The following is a 26,385-nucleotide window of genomic DNA, read 5'->3' on the forward strand; positions in this document are numbered from 1 at the left end:
CCAAAACCTGGAAAGTTAATGAAAGTGCCCCTGTGAAGCACTGGATCTGTCCTGTGCACTTTTTAAAACTATTATTTTATTTTTAATATGTTCATATGTTATAAATAAGAATCATCCACCAGCTGCCTTGTCAAGCCCAGAGTAGGTGTAACCACAAGGTGTTAAATAAACGTTAACAGGCCACAGAACTGACCAATAGGCGCTTTGTATTTCGAGTTAGGAAGTAGGTCCAAGCTCTTATCGTCTCTTTGGAGTTCTTCAGCGCTGCGAGCCATCAATCCCTGCGGATTTGGGAAGGAAAATCTCTTGTCCGTGTAGCTATCAACCTCTAGTTTTGCTTTAAATGCTTTAGCAAAAAAAAAAAGCAGTTTGCGTTATTGTTGTCCCTCAACATAATTGATGCAGTTACTTGTTTTAAATACGCTTCAAGTGCAGTATGATATTTCAACCAGGAAAGTATTTGAAGTAAAGTATCTACTTCTGTTTCTGGGTCGGTAACTCAACTCCAGAAGCCGGTCATGTAGACACCGTCACAGGCACAAAATCACACACATCGGTGGGTGCGCCTCCATATTCATAGCGAGAGACGAGCCAGGAGTCTGGCGTGCCATTTAGAGCCAAACCATGATCTGAGCAGGCCTAATCATGGACGTCACGCAATAAATGATGGGGCAGATTTATGAGCCCCTCGCGCCACTTTTGCGTCACTTTTAACATGGGAAAAGTGACTCAAAAGTGGCGCAAGGGGCTCATAAATCTGCCCCGATGTGTTTTAGTTTGGCAAGACACACCATGCTCTCCCCCTTTGCCTCGGAATACTCACTGAGACACTGGAATCCACTTCGTAGAATACACAAGGAGCAGCCCAGAATAGATGTCCCAGGAGCACTTGGCATGCATATATAACACCAGAACAGTGGCTGAGAGAGGGACCCTTCCAAATCTGCTCAAGATCAGTGGTTCTCTCTCACACACCCCCTTCTTTCTCTCTTGCTCACACACTCTTTCTGATCCTCTGACTGTAGTTCATTCAGCATTTTGTGCACAAAGTACCTATTCCTCTCTCTTCCTGTTTGTCTATTCTAAGCAGCTCACCCCTGTCTATCCACTAGCGCCCTCTCCTCACAGTGTACAGAGCCCGCTCTGAAGCCCCCTCCTTGCTCTGGCTCTCATGGTCTATGTCAGGGACCCCAGTTCCAAAGCCCAGGTGCCTTGTGGCTGTCCTGGGCTTCGCTGTGGTGTTTGTCATCACCCGGCTGCTCTGGTCCTGGACTGTGGTGATGGTACGTCTACACTTATAAGGTCCCAAAGCGAGGCCTATTGGCTATGCCAATGCTTGTTTTAGTTCTTGTCTACAGACAGACAGCTTTAGATCTATTGTGTCTAATAACTTAACATATATTTAAAATGGGTTTTACCTCCCTCACACTTCAAATCATTGACTTTTTCGGTGGCTTGAGACATTGTCAGGGCGACTGAAATTATGCGGCAGCGAAGGAAACATTCTGCTGTAGGGTTAACTAAACTATGCAGCAAGATTAGGCAGTGTAATATGGTACATTTTTAACAATTTAACTTCATTATTTTGTTACTCTCTACAGTGTTACCACTGTGTGGGCAGAGGTATCATCTCATGAGTATTAGGTTAACTCTAAAATGCAGTGATCAGCAAATGAAAGAGACCTATCACTGCGCAGTATAGGGCTTCCACAGTGCTGCAACGTGTGGGAGTGTTTTTAGTATCTTTTGATCCTCGAGCTAGAAGCAACCATTTTTTGTTAAAATTAGCAAAAGATGCAGAAGATGAAGGGTTGTGTGGCAAACACGACAAGTGCGGCAAATCCAAAAATGTGCAGAAAATGCTGTGGTTAAAGAATTGTAGAATTCCAATGGTACTGGACATTGTCAATCGGGTCTTAAATCAGCCCACAGGCTATTTGCTCCCTCACCACATTCTGTTTGCTGCCTCTGTATTCCTCTTACTCTGTCAAGACCAGTTGGACCAGTTCCAAAAAGGCCTCCCCTGGAGCACCATAAGGCTCATTAATTCTACTCTGATAGGAAAGGAAGGAGCAAAACAAGGAAAGGAATACTTTGCCAATGACTGGTACAGGGTGTTGTCTGATTTCAGCCCTTCATTGTCTTGTCCAATAATCGGTGCACCCAGTGTGTGCTATGGGCAGGCTGTAATAAACCCCTTGAAGCTCTAGGACACCAGGAGCATAATTCACCAACAAGTAAGGACATAGAAACAAGCAAAACAAGCAGAAGATGAGAATCTAGAAATGTGAGGGACCAAAGACTGAACAAATCCATAAAAGTGCAAGAACACAAAGGTCAATGAACAGACTAGAGTGAGTAGTGGGAGCCATAACAACCCAAACACAATATTCTCAAGTGCCTCGTGCCAGTGGTGTATGAAACTGGAGGGCTCCCCATGCAAAAGTACATTAAGGGTCCTCCCCCACTTGTCCCAGTCAGGAGCTCTCAGGTCAGGCTTCCGTGGCACAAGCTATCAAATTAACTGGTAGCAAGACCCAGTCAGTCAGACCCCCCAGGATATGGTGGCTTGGATTAGAACATTAGCAGCACCAAAATGGAAATAGTGCAGCACACTTTTGTGCTATTTGCGGCTGCCATGCCCGTGGACAATTGTGCGCTTTCGGGTAGAGAAACTTTTATTGAAACAAGTGAGCCATAAACATTTAATGAAACAATGGGAGGAGTAGGGTGGATGCAGGAGGAAATTAAAGGAGTGCTCTGGGAATGTTAGTATAAATGCAATGGCAGAACAGGAGTGGAGTGGAGTTCAAAGGTCACTTCACTGGGGTGTTGTGCGCTGGGTACTGGTTTGGGGCTGAGGGGTAGAGGTGGGTGAGCGACAGAAAAGACAAGAGCCAGACATGAGCCTGACTCTAGCTGAGCTCAAGGTCATGTTGGAAACTCAAGCCCATAACGAGCTGAGCTTTCATGTGACTTCTGGCTGGCACCCTACCGCTACCCAGGATGTGGCTTTACGGCCACAGCTGCTGCCTTTGGAATTGGGGAACTAGGTTTGAGTCTTGGTGTTGGCTCAACATACTGTGATTCTGGGCAAATCACTTAATATTCCCAATGCCTATAAAAAAGAAATGTGACCTTGTGTAATATAACTGGTACCCATGTAAAGAGCTCCAATGCAGTCGGGCTGAGTTTGTGCTATATACAACTGCGCAAATATTCACAAAGAGCTCAAAACAAAGCCTTAACAAGGCAAATTGGTACAATTTAGTGGCTGATTTGTACAAAGGGAACCCAGAAAACCTGAAAAAAATTATCTTTCTCACTTAAATTGTGTGATCTTAGACATGTATCTTAATTCACCAAGAGTCTTTTTTCATTATTGCGTATGAAAGCACATTCAAATATGTGAGTTCAGAATACCAGTTGTACAAAAACCCATACTGGCACATGCATCAAGCTAGGATTTTGCGAGTCCTTAATTGCGAATATTAAGGATTCGCAATTGAGGACTCGCAAAATCCTATGCATGTAGGAATCGCTATAATAATAGCGATTCATACACATTCCTTATTTGCGACTCGCAAATTGCGTGTCGCAAATAAGAAATAGCTTCCCATTCATTCCTATGTGCCTGAATGCCCATAGGAATGAATGGGAAATTGCAAGCGCAATTTGCGAGTACCATTGCAGGTACTCGCAAATTGCGCATGCAATTTCAGGGTGCAAGGGTGTCAAAAGGACACCCTGTTACACCCCTGGAATTATCCTGTGCACATATGTTGTGCACACACATGCACAACATGAAACTTTGAAAAATGCAGAAAAGTGCATTTTTCAAAGGTTTTGCAAATTACCATGAAGTTCAACTTCATGGTAATTTGCGCCCCCTATTTGCAAAATCGCTAATTTTGTTACTTTAATGCATTGCATTTAAGGAATCTCAATTTGCGATTCCTTAAATGCATTCGCAATTTAAGTAATCGCAATTTAGAAATTACTTAAATTGCAATTTTTGCATTTGGGATGATGCATCCCAAATGCAAAAATACCGGTCACAAAGGGGCAGATTCTGAGAACCTGCCCGTTTGCGACCGGTTTTTCTTTTGATGAATGTGCCTGATTGTGTTTGATTTAATAGACTATTGTTGCATAATAATATTCTGGGTCATGTACAGGGTTTAAGTGACAACTGTCTTGCCTCATAGTTTACAAATGGTTCAGATTTAATAACCATACATTTTATTAAGTGCCTCTCATTGCCACACTATAATTTCAAGTATTAATCTCAAAGCTTCCACATGTTAAAGAAATACACTTTATTGAATTTTGATGAGACCGTATAATATTTAATTGATGTTTGTTGAATAATTAACGTAGCAAATATTTTCAGGTTTGGCTCATGCACAGGTACTATGATCCAAGCCATGCCCTTAATTTGTTTGCCCGCCCACCTCTACCCAGGGGTGAACACTGCCTCAGATGTGATGGTTGGTACACGAGACGAACAGGATGCAGCACTATTGGTTGCTGATAAAATATTATGGTAATAAGTGTTTGACAGTCAGAAAGAAAAGCACTGACCCCTGCTCTGCCAGACTCTGTAGACTTCTCCTCATCAACAGTGACAGAATTTCTCTTGGAATGGCATGAGAGAGTCCAAGGCACACCTGCTGCTGTCAGACCCAGAGCCTCAGGCCCTGACTTCTTGGTACCTGCTGTTGTATCCCAGGAACTTGGCTTCGTGCCAGATGCTGCCCAGTGGAGCTTCGGCTTGGCCTAGCACTCTGCCCACTATGTGAGGAGTGGCACTGAGGGCTTGTGGCCAGGACACACACAGGATTCTCCAGGAGAAACCTGAGCGATCGCAGTGGTGTTATTTTAATATCACAGACAGAGGCGCAACTAGAGCCAAATTTCGGGGGGGGGGCTAAGAAAAAATTTCGGGGGGGGGGGAATCTTTAAGCAATAGGCAGAGTGGAGCTGCAGGGGCTCTTAGAAGGGGTGAAACAACAGCAAGGCCTCATTAACATGCAAATGGTCTTTTAAAGACCTGTGAAGTGCTCGGGTGTGGCTGTGTGTGTGCCCGGGAAGCTGTCTCATCCCGGGCTGCCACACACGATGGGGGGCAGGCTGAAGCCCTATGAGTCCAATGGGTGTTGCGTGCCTGATCACAGACATACTGCTTTGAGAAAAAAGTATTCGCCCTGTGGTGTTTTTGTTCTCTTTACTTGTGTCTGATTTTATTGTTCTTGAACATGCACAGAGCCAAAAGACAAGCAGCATTTTCAAGAAGGGGAAACAAACACCAAAGGAGACTGGTTCTTTTATCGGGGCAGATAAAATGGAAAGATCGGCAATCGAGGGCCTTTGGCAATTTTGCGTCTAATTAGTGATTCGCTAAAAGCTGGAGGGTCTGACTGACATGCAGTGTATTATGCTTAGGGGGTCCCCTGGAGCTCGCACCCCCACGCCGCAGGGGCTAATGTTACGCCACTGCCATGGTGAAAATGTCGAGCCTCTTTGCACTGGTACTGCCCAGTGTGACTTGGAACTACCTAAATTTTTAAAGGTCCAGATGGCCTAAAACTAAAGCTCACTGTAACGCACTAGTCTTTTCTCCAAACGGCATTCGCCTGTTCTACAAAGTTGATCCTCCCTGGGTCCCACTCTCTTTCTGACAGTTCTCCTTGTGTTTTGTATTGATAAGCATCTTGTTTTGTTCTGAGCCTTGTTTCTACCCTCCTGATGCTTAAAATGCATGTAGCCAGGGCTGGCCTTTAGCATGGGCTAGCTGTGCCCAGGCCCAGGGCGCCAATATTCTGTGGGGCGCATGGAGGTGTGTGCATTAAGGTCATGTCAACAGAAGCACCCTTCCCATCTTGCTTCAGCCTTATCCCTACCTGTTTGTTTCTGTCTGATTTGCAAGGTTAAAGTGATTTCAGTCCTTCATTATTATTTTTTGTTTAAATAGCTTTATTAGTATTTTCTGATTTTATCATGACTAATCGCGACTTTATACAAAATATTCAAATGTTTACCACAGAAACATGGAGCATATATAAAGAGTATTATTGCATTTTGCAATAATGTGATGAGAACTGGTGTGCCATTCTCGATTACAAATATTCATACTTCAGTCCTTCATTATTATTATTATACCGTGGGCAAAGTTTTTAACACCTCTTTAGCCTCCTCCCTTGGCCTCTGTTCGCCCTATGACCCCTGCTGGCAGATATCAGCAAAAGCGTTATCTGCGTGAGACAGCTAAGCGATCAGTTGATTTAGGTCTGCTGTTGGCGGTCATGGGATGTTTGTGTTCAGGGGCCTGTCCCTGCTCGTCCAGGGACTTGCCAGCAGGGCACAAGTCCTTAAAAAAGAAGTGGGGGGACACTGACGTCACGACAGGAAGTGACGTCACGAAAGGTGGCTTGCACCATCAGACTCGTTGCCTCCCCTCGCTCACCCCTTAGATATGATTGCATCAGAGAAGCCAGCGCGTGAGCAGCGTTCTGAATGAGCTCCGATCTCGCCCCAGAGAGGCCAAAGAGTGAATGTGGGGCTCCATTTGCTCCAGTTATCGAGCTCCCAGTAAAATAAGTGGGGGGACGATGTCCACCCGCGTTGTACCCTGACTCGAGCCCTGCTTACCAGTGAACACAAAAGGTTCTCTGCTGCCTGATTGAATTCACTACCAACATCAAGGGCGATAACATTTCTGGCCGCCCACGCTCAGGGCGCTATGGTAGCTGCTTTTTGCTCTCATGGCATGTGCATGATGCCAGTTTCCTAACTTGTTGATTCCTGACAGGCTCCTATGGAGTCCTTACATTCGCAGCACATGAAGTACTATTTTTGCCCTTGCCACTCCTTCTGCTTACTGTTTCACAATGGCCATCTTTTAATGGTTTTGATTTCTTTTTACCTCAAAAATTATTCCAAAATGGCTGTCTGCTTGTACGCATGTGTATGCATGCAATATGGCTATCTTGGGGTGGATATTATGAAAAACTATAACAGAGAAATTAAAAGAGGGTGTAAGCATTTGCATGTGTATGCATGTGTGACCATCTTTCAGTGATTTTTGCAGTAAACAATGGCAAAAACAAACAAGTGTTTGAAAAGCCAATATTGCTACACCATGTGCTACAGGCTACACCTATTGGCTTAATCAATAATTGTTCATGTATGCAGATAATTCTAAAATTTTCCATCATTTGGATGGGATGGGTGTTCCTTTCATACCTGCATGGGGGACATCAGGAAGCGGATGGGTTCCCAGTGGCTCAACCTGAAATAATAAAACTGGAGGTGAGGATGGAGGGTGATCATAATCTCTGGACATCTGTCTTCTGGCCCTCTGAAATTAATGTATGTCTTCATTTGTAAATTAACATGTTATGATCAGGTCTTTAAATTGCTAGGTATTGCCCGCTGCTGAGTACCTGCGCTTCTTTAATGTGAAAGGGAGAGTGCCTGCACTTTTCAGCTCTACTGCAATACATTTAATGGGGGAGTACTCTTACTTCTCAGGAGCAAAGAGACACCCTGAACAGAGTACCAGCACATTTGTATTTCTATTTAAAACACTGGTCATGAGTGATGCAGCATGTGTGGTCAGAAGCAGTGCATGGCAGGGGTGAAGGTTATAGTTAGCTTGCTAAAATAGAACTGGCGTACTTCAGTGGTTTTTAGGTCTCGCCCAGGCAGCGCGGATGCTCTGCTCTAGGATGGCCTTTAGCCATCAGTCATCACTTTTTAAGCACTGCACTCGTGCTTGTGGCGGCATCCACCTTGCGGGAGCGAGCAGCGGCGTGCCACAAGCACGAGTGCAGTGCTTGAAAAGTGAAGATTGCTCGCCCAAGCGCGCGCGCGTGCACCACTCGCGGGCTCACCTCCTGCTCTCCTTCTCTCTCACAACAATTAACTTTCGCGGCCCGGGCGGCGCTTGTGTTTCAGCGCTTGTTGTTTTTCAAAGTAGGCATGCATGCAGTCAGCAACATACAAAGAGCACATTTATTTTCTTATCAAGACGCCATTTGCATTGTACTGCTCCTCTCTACTCACATGAACCCTGATCTCTCTGACATTATAGGCATATCGCTCACAGCCACCCCCCCTCTTTGCTTGGGACAGTTCTTGGAGGCCCCCCTACCTTCCTTTTCAAACGGCCGTTCAAAACCTGCGCACGTTTCTTAAAAATCCTTGCTTTTCTGTGCTTGATACTCTGAGCATGATGCAAAATCCCTACCTGTGCTCTCTTGCAATGTGCTACTTTGTAAAGCAGGCTTGTTTTATGGGTTCCGAAAATCAATTAAGACACCTTTAAAAAAATTAAACCCTACCTGTAAAGTAGTTCCGTTGGTTAATGCTTCTGTGGCAGAAGTGTGTCTGCAACTTGAAACCTTGCATCTCCACTTTTTCAGAGGTCACCAAATTGAGAAATATTCGGTAGGCTACATCTCTGTACTTTACACCACTACAAAGACTCTACTGTCAAGTGCTATGTTGCTGGGCTGAGACGTGGACAGCATTTCTTGTTCCAAAGCCTGTGAGTCACAAAACCGAAAGGCATTGAGAATGCAAATGAGCAAGGCCCAGTGTACTAAAAGGAGCATGGGAGTCATAACCGCCAAAATACCTTTTGCGGATCAATTCTAATTGCAAAGAGGAGGGGCATGAAAGGGATGTCCCCCTATCTTATTGTGGGGTCTCAATGTTATGTACTGATGCGCTGTGCCTACAACTGTCATCACAAATCAGCGACAAGTGGCAGGTTACCAACCCCTAGCTTCTGACGATGACCCATTCACAAAGTTTTCCAGCTTGTGAGTGGTGGCGGCGGATCAAGGGGGAAGCGGGGAGGTCTGGGTGTAAAAGGCCTCCTGCTTCATGCATTTTAATGAGGCTTTATGCGTTGTGCGCTGCTGTGGGTGTACATCTTGCAATGCAACTGATTTATAAATCCTTTGTATCATAAAATGAAGGTCAGGCTTCAAACCAGCTGGGGGGGGGGGGATCACTGACTGCTTTATGACCTATTGTTTATACATCAGGCCCCAGAGGAGCAGACATTTATGGATATCAATACATTTTGATTCAACAATATGGTGAATAATGTAAACGGAGTACAAAGTATCATTAACGTCAAAGAGTACATGGTCTTGCATACTTTTAGAAAGCTAGATTTATTATATTTTTAGATTAGAATGTTTGGCTGCGTTAATGGGAAACAGAGTCAGTAGAATGGTGTGGGCAATCTGCTAATGTCTATGGTAGATAGAAATCTGGCTTTGATTTGTCTTCAGAAATGATGCTTTCGCTTATCACTTCTGTGTATCCCCGATGGTTCATTCCGGAGACCTCACAATTGAGAAATACTTGTCCCTCGTGCTGTTTTTTTTCCATTTAACAGCAGAATTATCCTTACCAGATATATAATGGAGCATTCACCAAACTGCACACCCTTATGACTCTGTCCCTGATATGTCCTCATGCTCTTTAATGAACTTTTGTTCCTTGCTCTGAATAATATTTGAGCATGCACCTGGCCAGATGTTTACAGCTTCTCAGATCCTCACATGTTGCCCGGGCTGGGCTTTGCTTATCATCCTACTTTAACATATCACTCATTCTCTGTAACCTGTCCTAATCAAAGCTGATTTATTCTGTAACATTACCTTTTATTACCTCTCGGACATTCTTACTTACATGACATTTCTGATTATATCCGTACGTTAACAAGCCTTCCACACAATCCAGCGCAACCATGACATACTGCGCATTTCCTATATCTAAAGAGATACACTAAAGCAACCACTGCACAGTGCACGAGGAGGCCTCCCAGTCGTAAAGCACTCCAAGACCCTCATTCTGGGCAGAAAGATGAGTTACCACCATAAAAGCACCACAAGGCTGCTGTACCATACCATAGGTAATAATACTGAGCAGATTTTCAAGGAAACATTCCACAATGTCATTCTGGCAAGACTTTGTGCCAGGGCAAAGGCCTGGTATTATTAAACAAGCATTGGCATAGCCAATAGGTCTGTCTTTGGAACCTTATAAGTGTTTAGCCATGCAACAGTTGATGTTGTTGCACCAAGGATATTGTGCTGCATAACTACATACTTATAAGGCCCCAAAGGCGAGACCTATTGGCTATGCCAATGCTTTTTTTTAATGTTAGCTCCTCGTTTCAACTATTATGTTTTTCAGTGAACATATATATTTGTGTGTATATGTATACAAACACACACACACAAAACACAACTAGGTGATGCAATGTTATCTAACGGCCTGGATTTCCCCTTGTTCTGTATGGAGCTCTGGTTTAATACTCTGTTTTTAACATCTGTGCGTGGAAACATCCAGCAAGACACAAAGCATAAATGCAGAGGGTATTATGGTATAGTTCCTTTAATCCACTCGAGGCTTTGCCTCCTGTAAGACATTAATCCTTCCCACACTCAATAATGGTAAATAATAGCATATGAAGCCCAGCCGTGTGCATACACTGGGTGTGCGCTGACAAGCATATGAATGCACAGGGACGCTGGCAGCCGAGGGGTTAAAACCGCAGCCCCAGTATTAACCATGCTGCATTAGTGCTGCATTATTGTTAATTGCGCACAGTCGCTGCTGAGCCTTACAAATCTGCAGGGAGGGAGGGAGGTGCATTAACAGGGGTGGGCACGGAAACTTGAGCACGGCCTGCTGGCACTGCAGTCCAGTTTGTTTGTTTGACTTTAGTCAGTGTTTTTCTCCTCCACGGCTCGTAGGCACTTACAATCGATGAACGTGGAAGGAAAACATCTGGGGATGCAAAGCCAGGTGGAAGAGGAAGCGTCGGGCCATCGAGGCATCTTTCTCTGCCCCCGAGAGTTTAAAAGGCAATGCCCGTATTTCCATGCAATGACTGGCATGCAGACCAGGAGAGCATATCTAAGTGATATTTTATGTTTATATTGTAGACATGAAGCGCCCGCTGAGCCCCGATTACATCCTTGAAAATGGCGTCATGAGCACGGCAACTTTTCTGCGGGGCTTTGAAGACAGTTTCCAAAGGAATGACGGGCCCGAGTTCCCACTGAGTATGGAGAGGAAGAAGATGCTGTTCTCTCTGTGCGAGGCGTGCAACATCCAGCTGAACAGCGCGGCGCAGGCGCAGATCCACTACAACGGCAAATCCCACCTGAGGAGGGTGAAGCAGCTGAACAACGGGAAGGCCCCTGCAGGCCAGGCCCCGGGCGCGCTGCTCGTGAGCACCAGCACAGGTAGGCCGGGGCTATTGCTCCTTGGTGAGGTATGATTGGGGGAGCGGCTATTGCTCCTTGGTGAGGTATGATTGGGGGAGCGGCTATTGCTCCTTGGTGTAGTATTATTGGGGGAGCGGCTATTGCTCCTTGGTGTAGTATTATTGGGGGAGCGGCTATTGCTTCTTGGTGAGGTATGATTGGGGGAGCGGCTATTGCTCCTTGGTGAGGTATTATTGGGGGAGCGGCTATTGCTTCTTGGTGAGGTATGATTGGGGGAGCGGCTATTGCTCCTTGGTGAGGTATTATTGGGGGAGCGGCTATTGCTCCTTGGTGTAGTATTATTGGGGGAGCGGCTATTGCTCCTTGGTGAGGTATTATTGGGGGGGGGGGGAGGGGGGGGAGCTCCTGCCTTTCTCTCCGCTGTCCATGTCACAAGGGTCGCCTGCAAACATTCCTGCGCACTGGCGTAATGAAACTTGAGGGGGGGGCCCATGCAGGGCACGTGTAGCGGCCCCCTCTGGACTCAATCATGAGCTCTCCAGCCAGAGTAATGTGCTGAGGGGGCCCCCCGCATGGTAGGGGCTGCGGGAGCCTGTGTTGCGCCACTGGTCCTGCGTTGTTAACCTACGGCCCTCCACCTGCAGGACCCTGTGGCGTAACGAAAGTTGAGGGGGCCCACTTGCAAAGCACATGGAGGGGACCCCTTCCAGACTCACTTAGGAACTCTCAGGCCAGGGTACAGTACTGAGTGGGTCCCCTGGAGCTAAGGGGCCCTCATCGCTCTGTGGGGGCTGCGGGGGCCTTTGGTACACCACTGGCAGGACCGTGTTGGTTGGGTCACAATTAGAATGGGAAAGTCCCTGAATTCAAAGCGCCTTTGGATAAAAAAAACAGGACTCGTTCAGGTGACCCCTTAAATGTGACATTAGACACTATTCATGTGTTTGATATTATTTTATGTTTTTTCGGTAGCACGACTCTACCCAGCTATGTGTCAGTGTGATTTATTGCAAAACAAAAACAATGAAGATCAAGGTCTTTTTACAAACAGGAAACAGGAACTATGAAATAAAGTAAACCAGTTCAGGGAGGGACTAGGTGTGGAGAGGGCAGTTGGTCCACCACAATGAGGGTCAGAAAGAGAACAACCGATTAATGGAGAGTAACACTGGAGAGCCTCTCTATAGGATTAGATGTCCCGATCAGTACACGATGATCCGGGTCGTGCCTAGGTAATCTGGACAGAGCACCTTGTGCGCATTGGTAAGAGTCGCACCAAGCACTTCAGATTTCAAACACAATGAGTTGCAAATTCAGCACCTCCCTGGAAATGAGGCACAACGACCGGTGCACATTGAGATGGGTTGCACCAGGCAATTCCGGCCACACACAGCAAAGAGTTGCAACTCCATCCCTAAAAATGATGCGCAACGTCCAATACATGATGATACAGGTTGCATCAGACCAGTCCAGTCTCACACACACACACAGGCGCAAGTTCAGCAGATCCCCAGGAGGTAGAATGAGGCACTACTACGGGTACACCCCCACCTCTGAGGGTCGCACTCTGTGAATCGGATACCGCACACTATGAGCATGCAGTCTGCGTTTCGTCCAAGACTGATGCGGCACTATCAACTAAATGGGCAACACAGGGTTCCGTAACTAGTTAAGCCTCTCACCACCAACTAGATGCTTATGAGTGCTGGGTCCCTGCAGTACAGGAACCACACAACTTAGTTGCGGGCAAGATTTCTGGGACACCGCACTAGACAATCTGGTCTCCAGACACAAGTCTTAGTTCCACGCGACCAGTTGGGATTCAGTAGCCGAGGTGGGCACTTGAGAGGCCACCGCTTTTCAGATGTCACCAGGTAGATGGTATAGGTCTCTTGCAGGAGATCTTTGAGGACCTTGAGATCTCCTGGAGAACAGGCGGTCCGCGGTCGGGCTCTTGGACAGCACACTTCAGGGCGCCACACTTCAACAGGTCCTCGGCCCAGGCTAGCCACTATTCAAACAGTTATCCTCCATGTGCACAACAGAGTCCTCCGGTAATGTGCACCACGCAGTCCGAGTTTTCTGGTCCCACGTCCCCACAAACATATCTCAACCTTTGCTGAAGGATGGCACCTGTATTTGTACTGTCGTATGTCTTTGAAGTTAGGGGTGGTTCAGGGGCTTTTCCCTTTGAACCATAGATGTCTCCCCTAAATTGTAGGCCTGTCTGTCATGGGTCAGTGGAAATGCAGATCCTAATCTCTAGTGGGGCCAGGATCCGGCCCCTAGAGGCTAAGTGTCAAAATCACTCTTCAATCTATCCCATTTGGCCCTCAAACGACAGAGGTCTGCTGTTCCCGTGGGATGTCTATGATTTATGGCTGTCGCTTGGGGAATGCACAGATGGGCTCCCCACGACCCCTGCTGTCCAGTGGAGCCAGGCACCATGTCATTCAAGTGGGACATATCCAACGTCCTACTGACACAAGAAAACAAAGAGACAAAAACAAATGAAGAAAGGTTCAGGCAAAACAGAACGTGTCTGCGTAGTATAAATTATAGCAGACTCATGTAACATGAAAACACCATTGCACATTAAGCTTTACAATATATCAGTTGCATATGATGTAAAGACTGTTGACGGCGTTTTAGACCATGAGCATCGACTCAGGCTGTTTTGCAGCAGGAACTCCATTACTGGATTGAAAACTTTTCGATAATTATCGCAGAATTTTGCATCGATCATCGTAAGTCACTACCACGACTCGGATGACTTGATTCCCATCCTGGAACACCTTCCCCGGCGCCCTCCATCGTCTCTCCCCCTGACCCTCCCGGCATATTCAAATCCAAGGCTAATTACCGATCTGGTCCCCCCGTGACAGCAACGGTTTGTCGTTCGTTGTCCTTCAATTACTCTTCAAAGCACAATTTCTCACTGTATATATACTGGTGATACTATCTAATTTTACGCCAATTGTAAGCAGGCATGTATAAATATAATGTCCTGAAGATGGTCCCATTAATTTTTGTGAGGGATCGAAAACGCCGTCCACAGTCTTTACATCAAATGCAACTAATATATTGTAAAGCTTAATGTGCAATGGTGTTTTCACGTTACATGAGTCTGCTATAATTTATACTACGCAGACACGTTCTGTTTTGCCTGAACCTTTCTTCATTTGTTTTTGTCTCTTTGTTTCCTTGTGTCAGTAGGACGTTGGACATGTCCCACTTGAATTGTTTTGTATATACCTTTTTCATGTATTTATTTTGAGATTAAAACCTTGTCCGGCTGGACAGAGAATATAGCTTCGATCTAGACTATATTTATTCTTCATATAATTCTAAGTTGTCTAGGGACCCCTGTTCTCGAAAATATACTCACCCAAGGTCCCTGACCTATTGCTAGTTGGGTTCCCTTGTTCTTTAAAACACCATATTCTATAAGTGGCATTTGTAAATGAGTTATGCCAAACCCCTTTTACCAATGGAAAGGGTTTGGCACTACGAAGCCATTGATATGAAACATTATGCGGCTGCTCGACTGAAATCCACTATTGCAGTCCGAAGTAATGGCAGCCACTTCCCCCTGTTAACCTTTGAACACAAATAGGTATTCCTCACTACCTGGGCACACATGCGCTAGTGCACACACAGACCTGCGATGGAAGGTGGGACACATAGTTCACAGCACCCGAGGTGCAAGTGCGCCCGCCCAAGTCTGCACAGCAGACTGGACACGGGTTTAACTAATACGTGTGTCTGTGCACACACACAAGCTTGCGTTGACAGGCGGCACACGCACTCACAGGCACCATAGTTGCGGGTGCGCACTTACAGTGGCCTGTAATGGCGAGTTGCTCATGAGTTTACTCATGATAGATGCCAGTTCACCCCCACCGGTCTGCAATGACAGATCGGCCTGTGTTTCAGAACATTGATTCAGAGCCACTTCCCGACACGGATAGGAAGGGCACGCACACTTTCACACCATATTTACAGTGTGAAAGTGCCCAGAGCCACATTAGAGAATCAGCAAAACCCAGGCACAAAAAGCTAAAAGTTCAGGGAAACTCTACCTGACAAGTTCAACAAACGCCATATCCACTAAGATGTAGTGCTTTTCGCCTCTCTCCCTGTGCTGGCACACCTTTGGTAGCCATGCACCAACGTAGACACCCTTGCGCCATAGTGCAAAAGGTGTCTGCGTTCTGTAGAGCATAGGTTTTGTACTGGAATGGATCCCTTCCAGTACAACAACGATGCTTTAAGGCTTATCCCACTTTTTATATGTGCTGTACAATGCAGCAAATATGCAAAAGTAGGAAAAATGATGAGAAATGAAAACATTTCTCCTCATTGAGCCTGTCTCTAGGAGGAGCAGGTTTTTGGCTCAACTTGGTGTTTATCATTCTTTGTAGATAGAGATGTGTACCATCCAAGGAACACCTCCTGCAGAGCATTGCACAACTTTGCGGTACTGTGGGATAATATCCAACGCAAATCCAGATTTGCGTTGGATAGTAAATCCCCCCCTTAACACGTTGCATTGGGTTTGCAACCCGACGCGAAGCTTTAGTAAATCTGGGTTGCATTTTTTAGCCAACAACAATAAGCACATGGGCAGGTGCATATTCATAACGGGAAAGGTGAAACTAGGAGTCCCAGCAGGAATTGGGCTCATGGCAAAAAAAACACAGGACTGGCTGAAAGTGACCCTCATGATGTGGGTCTGTTTAACACCTATGTAGGAGAAGTAAATCGGCAAGTTCCAGAATGCTGGGTGATGTAATCTGAAGAGCCAGGTGGTATGCCCATCACACACATGACATGGGACAAGGTGAGGTGTTTGCAAATTTCTTAGAACCTATGAGGTGCAGTAAGACTTTTCCGTAAACGGAAGCCGCCACTTATCATGGCAGGGTAAAAGCACATCATTCGCTGCTTTGTCGGCACGGCGTGAAACTGAGGGCACCTGGGTGGATGCACATTTGGTCGTCACTTGGCGTTTCAGAACCAGACAGAACGCATAGGAAATTGCACCATTTCCAAAAGATCCTGAAATGGCATCATTTTCTCCCTACTGTCTAGACAGCTAACAGATATAAAATGGTGTAAGCGGCGGCCAATCCATTACCACAAGGAATGTTTTGTGACATAGTGTGCAACGAAATTGTTAAACTGCCAGTGAGCCGAGCTGCAAGGCAGTGTTGTTTATAGGACTCCCGCCAAATCATTCTGGGATTAACCTTATGCTTTAATTGCAGGAAAACGTAATGCAGTAATTCCTAGAATCACTGGCACCGGCAGACCTGAGCAGGTGCTGATTCAATTAAAATGTTATTAGTTAATTTCGTTTTTCTTGTTATGAATTAAAATGCTATCATTTCAATGTGAACCCTTTCGGTGTGAGGCCCCGAGGTGTGACTCAGCCTTTCATTTTGTCACAGAAGATAAATTGAGGTGCATTCACAGCTGTGCAATAATAAACGTACTATGTGGGGCGGTGTGTGACAGCGGCCTCATGCATCAAACCAAGATGCCTTCTGCATCAGCACATGAAGGATCAATGTCTCTAGGTCGCTGCGTGCAGCACAGTTTGTTTTGTAAGACTACCTTCTACTCAGTGGTACGTCATGTAGATGCCTGTGGCATAGTGGTCTCTTTTTTTTTTTTTTTTTTAAATAATTTTTTATTATTTCGAGTCAGACATGTGGCATGCAATGACAATCAAAAATATTCAGACAGATAAAATCAAGAGAAATGGGAAAAAAGTGCATAGAGAGAAAAGAACTGTAATTACAAAATATTTAGTCTAGAACTGGAGAGCACAAGAAAAGAAGGAAAAATACATAAATGTACTAGATCAACTGCAAAAAAAAACACAGAATTATACCAGATCAACCGCAAAAAAACAAAACACAGAATCAATCAGCATTGTAGCTTCAGAAATCACAGACAAAACCTGTCCAAATTTTTTTTTAAACTTTTTCAGCGAGGAGGGACCCCTAGCTTTGGCCAAGGCCAATTCAGACTCATAAATCTGTCGTATGAGAATCCGCCATGGGCTACCTTTGGGGTAATAGCAGAAACCCATGACTTTGCGATATACAAATCCGAGCACAAACTAACATTATTGTCATTAAACACTTGATGCCCCATCATACTCAAATTTAGCACCCAACAGCATCTCTTTAGGAGATAATAAAACTTGGAAGCCTAAATCAGATGACATAAGCTTAATTACACCGACCCAGAACTCTTGCAGGGCAGGACATAAAGCAAACATATGCGCAATATCATCAGCGGGCAGACTACATTTAGGGCATCTAGCATTATCATTGGTAGCCTTTGCCCCCCCCCCATTTAGAGATTTTCTCCGGAGTATAATCCAGAAGGCAAATAGTCCAAAACTGTTGTAGTTTCAGTTTATTAGAGTATACCGAGCGGTCCACAATCTCTATTGCCCTCTGAATCTCCATTACCAAAATCTCAGATGAGAGCAGCCGGCCCCACTTTGCAACCAATGACGCACTGTTGTCAGCAGCATACTGACAAAAGCCTTGATACAACATACTAATCGATGGTTTCCTGCCTGGTTTGTAATCCCGCAAAAGAGCAAAATCCATTACATCGTATAGTCGCCCAGAGTCTGAACCCCATGTTGAGCCCAAGCCCTACCAGTTGAATCATGAAACACTGGCGAAAAGCAGGATTGCCCCAGAGCGGTGTTTCTTTATTTAAAAATGCTATTGATAATTTGGTACAGATTTCCTGCCATATATGAATGGCATCCTTCATCATCTTAAAATGTACCCTCTTGTAATACTTGGGATCTCCCTGCCGTTAACGGAAAAGCCTGAACTCGGGCCCCAGGGCTAACTGATAGTAGAAGGTTGATGAATCTGGATCAGCCAGGATTAGTGAACTGAGTAGGCGGCCCATGAAAGCGACTCAAAAATATAACTTAAAATCAGGGAGTTGAAGCCCCCCTTTCTTGTACTGGAGTTTCATAAACTGAATTGCTTGCCTTTCCCTCTTGTAACCCCAAATAAAGCTTGCAATGGCACCTTCCAGACACCTAAAAATAGAATCAGGAACTCGCAAGGGAATTGCCCTAAACAAATACAGAAATTTTGGAAGGATGTTCATCTTGATGACGATAGATCGCCCAATAATACCAAGTGGAAGTTTATTCCATGACTTCCTCTTAGAAATATCTGATAATAACAAAGGTCCGTAGTTCAGTTTAATTATATCCCTACCTCAGAAACACAGTTTGACACCAAGATATACAGCTGTCGAGCTTAACCCTGGAGTTGGAGAATCTGGCTTAAAGTTCAAGAGAAAATGCGTCTTAGATATGTTGAGTTTATAGCCTGAGAACATTCTAAGCCCAGAGGCTTCATTAATAACCTGTTCGAGCACTACTAACAGGTTGGAGGAAAAAACTGCAACATCATCTGCGTATGAGTTTGAGTTGTTGATCACCAAACATCAAAGGCTGAATACCAGTGTTCATGAGGAGCGATTGAAAATATGTCTCATTATATAGAGCAAATAAAAGGGGATAAAGTGGGCACCCCTGTCGGATGCCACTATGAAACTGAATAACTTTGAATGTCTCCCAGCATAAGCCATTCTAGCACATGGGGTCTTTTATGATGCTTCGAGCCAATTTGATAAATCCATCCCCAATGCCACAGGCGCCCAACGTGGCCCACATACAGTCTCATGCCACACGATCGAAAGCCTTCTCAGAATCTAGTAAGATCATACCTATTCTGATATTAGATTTTCTTGCAGCATCAAACGCTGTGATCACTTTGTTGGTATGACTAGTAGTATCCCTTCCTGGTACAAACCCATACTGCTGTTGGGACACCAGCGTCGAAAGTAAAGTGGCAAGGCACATAGCTAAAATTATAGCAAACATTTTCGCATCCATATTGATCAAGGAAATGGGTCGATAAGACCGAAAGGTCCTCTGCTGGTTTACCTTTCTGTAAAAATACCATAATATTAGTTATGTTCCCAGTATCAGGGCCGCCCTCCCCTTTGTAGATATGTTGAATCACTTTTAAAAATTCATAAGCTATTATATCTTTGAGTACCTTCTTAAACTCCAGGGGTATAGCATCCTCGCCCGCTGCCTTGCCTGAGGGGAGAGCCACCAAAGCAGCCTCAATCTCACCCATCGAGAACTCGGACTGTAGCTCAATTACCTGATTTTACCATAAATGGGGCAAACTGCACCGCCGAATATACTCCCAAAGCACAGAACGGTCTATTACTTGAGGGTGGCTGTATAGCACCCCATAGCACAGAGAAAACTGCTTCATAATAATTTTGGAGCTCGTATAGACCGCACCGTCCATGCCTGTGATGAATTGGATAGTACATTTAGTCTGTCTGTTGGAAATTTGATGAGCTACAACTAACCTTTCCCCATACTCGTATTGTAGTGTTTTATTTTTAGTATACCTGGCTGCTACCTGTTCTTACAGCCCACGTCCAAGCAAGCACCCCTTCCCAATTAGTTGGAAATAAATAATCAGCTCGTCCTCCCCTCCATGGACAATCGTCAGAACATGTAGAATTTCAAGTTGAAGAGTAGCATGGCACAATAAACGAGCCTCCTCTAAAACAGCTCTATTTTGTTTGGCAATATACTGAAGAGTAATACCACGCATGTACGCCTTCATTGTATCCCAGATTACTGCAGATGACGCTGTACTTGTATTGATGGGAAAAAACTCTCCAAGTAACCCTGATACATGTCTTCTATGGTTGCCATTAGTCAAAAGATGGCAAGGAAATGAGAATTTAGAACAGCTAGCTGTAGTCTCAGTAGGGCCAAATGAAAATAAAATTGGATTATGGTCAGAGACAATCCTGGGAAATACATCTATTTCTGTACTTTCTAATAAGGACCTCCCAGCAAAGACCATGTCAATCCTGGAGTAGTGCTTGTATGGGCATGAATAAAAAGTATACACGCGGTTGGTTGGATGCAGGGTCCTCCATACATCACAATGCCCGTGTAACAGGGTCAGGTCATTAATTGAAGCCCTAGTTCTGGGCATACACGGGGTAGTGGTGCAGTTAGTAGAATCGACGCAATAGTTTATTACACAATTAAAATCACCCATTAGAATCACTTCTCTGACCCAGTCCAACAGTTTATTGAAAGCATATCCAATACCTCTGGGTCGTCAACATTTGGCCCATGGACTACACATATGACACATTTTTGAGAGTGTAATACCAATTGTACAAGCGCCCATCTCCCCCTTGAGTCTGCATCCGTTTTCAGAACCTTACATTGAAAATTCTTTATGGATAATATGGCCAACACCGCCACCCCCCACTCCATATGGAAATAGATTGTGAGGTACAAGTAATTATGTCATATCCCAATTGCCTGAGTAAAAGACAATCCTTATATGCCTAATGGGTCTCTGCCGATACTAGCAATTGGGGTTTATACATCCCTATTTCCTCCTGAACCCGCTGGTGCTTACTCCAGTGCGTTAATATCAGAAACATTCCAATACATGCATTTTATCTTAGCCATAAGCATGATAAATGCTGCTGAGCACCCATCCATGTTCTGGACAGCAGTTTCGACGAGCTATAGTAATATATATATATATATATATATATATATATATATATATATATATATATATATATATATATATATATATATTCACTTAAAAAACCATAGGTTACACACATGTTATAGTTAGCTGAACATTTCACTCGTAAAAAACCAATGAAATTCCCCCGTTATAGTTACTGCAGGCAACTATAACTCACGCGACCGCAATCCTCTGCTGATGACGTCAGATATTACATCACTGTATTTAGACACTTATTTACCCATGTCTTCTTCCATTAATCTTTAGCTATACATATATTACAAATATTTATTTTTCATAAAGACACATATGTCATCAGTGATGTAATATCTGACGTCATCAGCAGAGGATTGCGGTCGCGTGAGTTATAGTTGCCTGCAGTAACTATAACGGGGGAATTTCATTGGTTTTTTACGAGTGAAATGTTCAGCTAACTATAACATGTGTGAAACCTATCGTTTTTTAAGTGAATTTGCAAGGTTTTTTAAATGCTGATTCGTAACTATAACGTGTGTGAAACCTATGGTTTTTTCAGTGAATTTGTACGGTTTTTTAAATGCTAAGTTATGTATTTATAAAAAAAAAATTTGCAGCTTTTTCACCGTGGGCGCACCGTGAAATGTATTTATTTTTTTTAATTCGCGAGGTGCGTGCACCCTGCCACACGGTGTGCTTCGCACACCGTGCGCGTGCACGTTTCGCAGTGCGCGCAGGGTGCGCGCACCTCGTGATTTAAAAAAAAAAAAATTGTTTTTTTTCTCCCCTGGGGGTCCTTCTGTGACCCCCTGACCAAGGCTAGGGGGTCAGGAACTGTCCACTCTGCCCCCTTTTCACGTTCTCCACCTTTGTTTTTCACCCCCTCAGACTGCGAGAGACAAAATGGCGGCCGACACTTCCTGGTTTCGACCGATTCGAATGTTTAACGACATCTAACAACCAATCAGAATTGCGCACGCTGCGCGCGTATAGATATTGATATGCTTTTAAATGCTATTTTCTCAGGAAATACTGAACAGATTTACACCAGACCTGCAAAAGGCACTTCCTTGACCTTATGGCTACCTCTCTGCCAAATTTCACGTAATTCTGTTCAGCCGTTCGGGCTGTAGCTGTGTCTAAAGGTCCTATGGAAAATAACATGGGGAAAACGCGTTTTGGGACCCCTTTTTCTCGGCCCCCGCTTGACGAATCACCCCGAGACTTTCAGGGTAGGAGCTGAGCGGAGCGCCCCATTAGTTTTGCAAAATTTTGCGAGGATTCGTCAACTGGCGCCAAAGTTATTCAAAATAGAATTTTGAGATTTCCTATGGAAACTAGGTTGTAACTATAACTATCTACTGGCGACCGCCAGTAGATAATATATATATATATATATTTGACAAATTAAGAACACTTTGACTTATTTTATTCCTGTCCTGTCCCCCACGGGAGACACTATTATCCTCTTCTAAAAGCTGTCTTGTGAGACCTCCGCACCCAACCCCCTCCCCAGTCCAAACCCCGGGCTCTTGGGAAAGAATCACCCCAAACCTCTAGCTGTCGATGGATTAACAGGCCTGCATGAGCGAGGACCTCCGCAATGTACCCTGACCACCAACAACCACCAAACACACAAATAACCAATATGTAGTGGTCTCATGGAGTGAGCCCCATAGAATGAGGGGCATCAGTACTGCTGGTGCATTATATGCAATGAGTACTGAGATTCGACACTCCGTGCATTGGTGGAGCCTGTGTCATAGTGGTTGCATGGAAGGACCCCATAGAAAGGCATGCTTCAGTGCACTGGTGCATTATCAACAAAGTCAATTGAGAACTCAAATTCTATGCATTGTGGAGCCTGTGGTTGTAGTAACCATGTGGAAGAAGCCCCATGGATTATGTGGCTCTTGAGCTGCTGGTCATTAAATACAATGTGCATTGAGTGCACACTCCATGCATTGGTGGATTCTGTGGTTGTACTGGTCACCTGGTAGAGCCTCAATAGAATGTGTGGCTTCAGCGCTACCAACACTTTATTTACAAAACGTGTTGAGAGCCCACACTCCATGCATTGGCGAAGCCCGTGACCACAGTTTTCTCATGGTAAAAGTGGCTTCGGTGCTACTGGTGTGTTATAAACAATGTGTACTGAGAGTCGACACTTCATGCATAGGTGGATATGTGGCGTAGCAGTCACATTTTAGGACTCACATAGAATGTGTGGGTTCAGTACTACTAGGGCATTATTGTAAACAATGTGTACTGAGAGTGGACAATCATGCATTGGTGGAACCTGTGGCTGTAGTGGTTGCATGTAAGGCCCCTCATAGAAAGGTATGCTTCAGTTTTATTGATGTACAATAAACAAAGTGTATTGAGAGTTCAAACTCCATGCATTGTGGATCCTGTGGTTGTGGTGGTCAGCTGATAGAGCCCACCATAGACTATATGGCTTCAGTGCTACCGGGCATTATAAACAAAGTGTATGAGAGTCCACACTCCATGCATTGCTGGAGCCGGTGTATGTGGCGGTCACGTGGCTTCAGTGCTACGGGTGCGTTAAAAACAATAAGTTATCAAAGTCCACACTCCGTGAATTACGCAGTGTGGCTGTAATGGTAACATGATAAGAGTGGCTCCCGAGCTATTGGTGCTTTATGAACATATGTTTTGAGAGTACATATTCCATGCTTTCGTTGGGTCTGTGTTTGTAGTAGTGACCTACTAAGGCCTTATAAGTAATCTGGTGGCTTCAGTGCCAGAAGGTGCCTGATTGAATCCATATCAAAATAAACAGTTCAACCAGGTCCCTGTGACACACACCAGCAGTGAGTTTTGTGGGACCACCCTTTGTGCAGTGGTGGAGGCTATTGGCATGCTGTTGTATAAGTGGCTTGGTAATTGCAGTGGTACCATGTTAAGGCACTAATTGGAATATGGAGTCTTCAGCAGCAAGGGTGCGTTATGGAATATCACCAGAATCATCAATGTGCCATTTATCTAGTGATGCACACAATCGTTATACATGAATCTGTGATTGTAGTGGTGACCTGGAAGGGCCCAACATACAAAGCAAGGTCTTTTCAAGCTCAGCCGGTGATGTAGGACATGCAGAGTTCTATGGAGAATACTTGCTTGGATTCTGCAGATTCCTCGAGCTGGGCTAAATAAGCTTGGTTATATTTGTTTGCCTCTGGGCTCCACCTGCCTACTTCATGCCTTGTGAACACTGGCACTACTTAACAGCACAGTAGCCACAGTACAACTATCATGTCAACATATACAGCATGTACAGTATTATTCCTGTTGTCAACATGCACATCATTTAAAAAAATTGAGCACTTAATTGGTTGGTTTGGAACACCACACGCATTAGAAATTTGGAGCATAATTTTTGTTGAAAGTTTTTTATAGCGCGAACTAGACCCGAGGGTATCAGAATGCTTTACCTGAGCACAGTGACGTAGCAAGTGGGGGAGGGGCGGTACAAGTTTTGGAGGGCAGCAAACCTCCCCCCCCCTGCTCTTACCTGTGGCCATCGCAGGGCGAAATAGCGCAGGGACCATCGCCAAACCTCCCTCCCCGCTCTCACCTGCGGCTGTCGCAGGGCGGCAAGCACCCCGAACTCTATGGGCGGCAAAAGGTCTATCTATGCCACCACATGAGCACCAGTTGGTTGCAGTCAGACTCATTCATTTTTGTTAGGCACGGGGAGATTAACTGATTTGCCCAGAATCACAGAATGTTGAGCGTCCCTGCCGAAACCCAAACCCAGTTCCCCAGCTTCGAGGTCGACCGCTGTAGCCGTTAGGCCCCATCCTCTCTCCCAATTACTGCAGCATGTGTCTCAGAATTATTAGCAAAGAACACACATGAACATTTTACTCAATCATATTAGACGTCAACACCTTGGAGTGTTTAATGGTACTCGGTTCTTCTTTCTTGGTGTGGCTTGGATGTCAGTGAATGTGTTCTGATGTCATATTTCCTTTCACTGAGTTTTCTGAATTTAAATAATTAAGTAAACTTGTTGGCGTGCTATGCTCATAGGTCAGGTGAACTACTTAGGTTTCATGTCTTTCTTTTATTTCTAACTGTCGTACGTAGCGCTGACTTAGCCCAGGGAAGTTTCAGAGCACTGTACATCACACAAGATTTATATGGCGACTGGAAAATACAGTTGAACGCGTGATAAAATAAAGTTACAGATTTAATTACTGTTAACAAAAGGAAACTAATGTTGTCTTTTGGAGTTCGGTGGAGCGGGAGCCTCACTGAATCAATCGTAGCACTCCCGCCCCGCCAAACTTGCGTTTCGATCGCCCCATTTAAAGGCGGGAGGAGCAAAAGGATTCCATCAAACTAGTCTCCTCTAGCTCCACTGGTGGAAAACCTTGACCTGACTGCCTGCCACTGGGATATCCAGATCACAGTGATGGTTGCCTGTCCTGCTTAGAGGGAGCAACCCTCACTTGATTTCCCAGCCCAGAACCACCATGTGGCTTTGGCAGTCTCAGGCCAGAAAATGCATCAGTGGTCCCCGTGTGCAGGTTGAAAATCCTTGCACATCAGGACCATTGATTGTTTGATTCATACAAACAACAACTGCACCGTTGGGAGTTTGTTTCTGTAAAACAAACTGAAATGCAGAGTAAGGTGAGAAACAATAGTACCTTCTCAGCATTTCATTGAGTTTATGCTAGGGCCCAGGAAGGCTCCTCCATTTGAGCGGAGGAGCGTCGCCCCACAAAATTGCCAGAGAGAACGAAAAATAAAATGGTAATGAAGTTAATTCATTACCATTTTATTTTCCGTCAACTCGGCCTGAGCTGAGTGTCAGGACGGGGAAGAGCCTGTTGAGTGGCAGTAGTAGGGGGCTGCCGGACTAGTTGCTGAATAGCAGGATTCTTCCATGTGTGAATCACACCCGGAAGAATCCTGCTATTCAGCAACTTCCCTGCAACATACTGGCGACTGAGCCGTTAGAGTACGCAAAGGCGACTCCCCCCGTATCCGAGTTTGAATTCATCATATCTGGAGCCGCCATTATAACAGACCTCGTCTCCCCGCCCAAGTTCCCCCATTCTGGAATTGCGGCTAATGAGGCTCTATCTAACAGGCAAGTTATTTAAGTCCTGTTGATGATCCGCTCATTCTTCAAACGGATCGAAACGCCGTCGACACCCTAATACACCTTATACGCAAAAAACCTATTGTTAATTCCGCTGTAAAGGTGTTTTGTAGTGATTTGTTCTTGTAGGACTGTACATCCTCCTTGAGTAACAAACCGGAAAAGCTTTGCCTGAGCCCCCTGTTGTTCGTTTTCTCCCTTGCTCATGTACTCTACTGGCTAAGTAGGACACAGGATTGTGTCCCATTTTATGTATTGTTTTGTATGACTATATCCTAAACCTACAAGTAAATATCAGACCTCTGTCCGGCTGGACAAGTCCACTAAATATAGCTACGATTGAGTCTATATTCATTCCTTTGGTTTC

The 26,385-nt window shown here is 44.9% G+C and overlaps 1 protein-coding gene across 2 annotated transcripts in view; it reads left to right on the forward strand.

Annotated features, from left to right (window-relative positions):
• ZNF385B (zinc finger protein 385B) overlaps positions 1–26,385 on the forward strand; it is a 1,050,548-nt gene that overhangs the window by 320,446 nt on the left and 703,717 nt on the right. For both annotated transcript variants that reach the window (XM_085645198.1, XM_085645197.1), the window contains exon 2: positions 10,974–11,276. In XM_085645198.1, the coding sequence (XP_085501324.1) occupies positions 10,976–11,276 (301 nt within the window). In that variant the 5' untranslated portion in view covers positions 10,974–10,975. The remainder of the gene's footprint in view (positions 1–10,973; positions 11,277–26,385) is intronic.

This window comes from Triturus cristatus, chromosome 3_1, assembly GCF_964204655.1.
Source record: "Triturus cristatus chromosome 3_1, aTriCri1.1, whole genome shotgun sequence".
Lineage (NCBI taxonomy): Eukaryota > Metazoa > Chordata > Amphibia > Caudata > Salamandridae > Triturus > Triturus cristatus.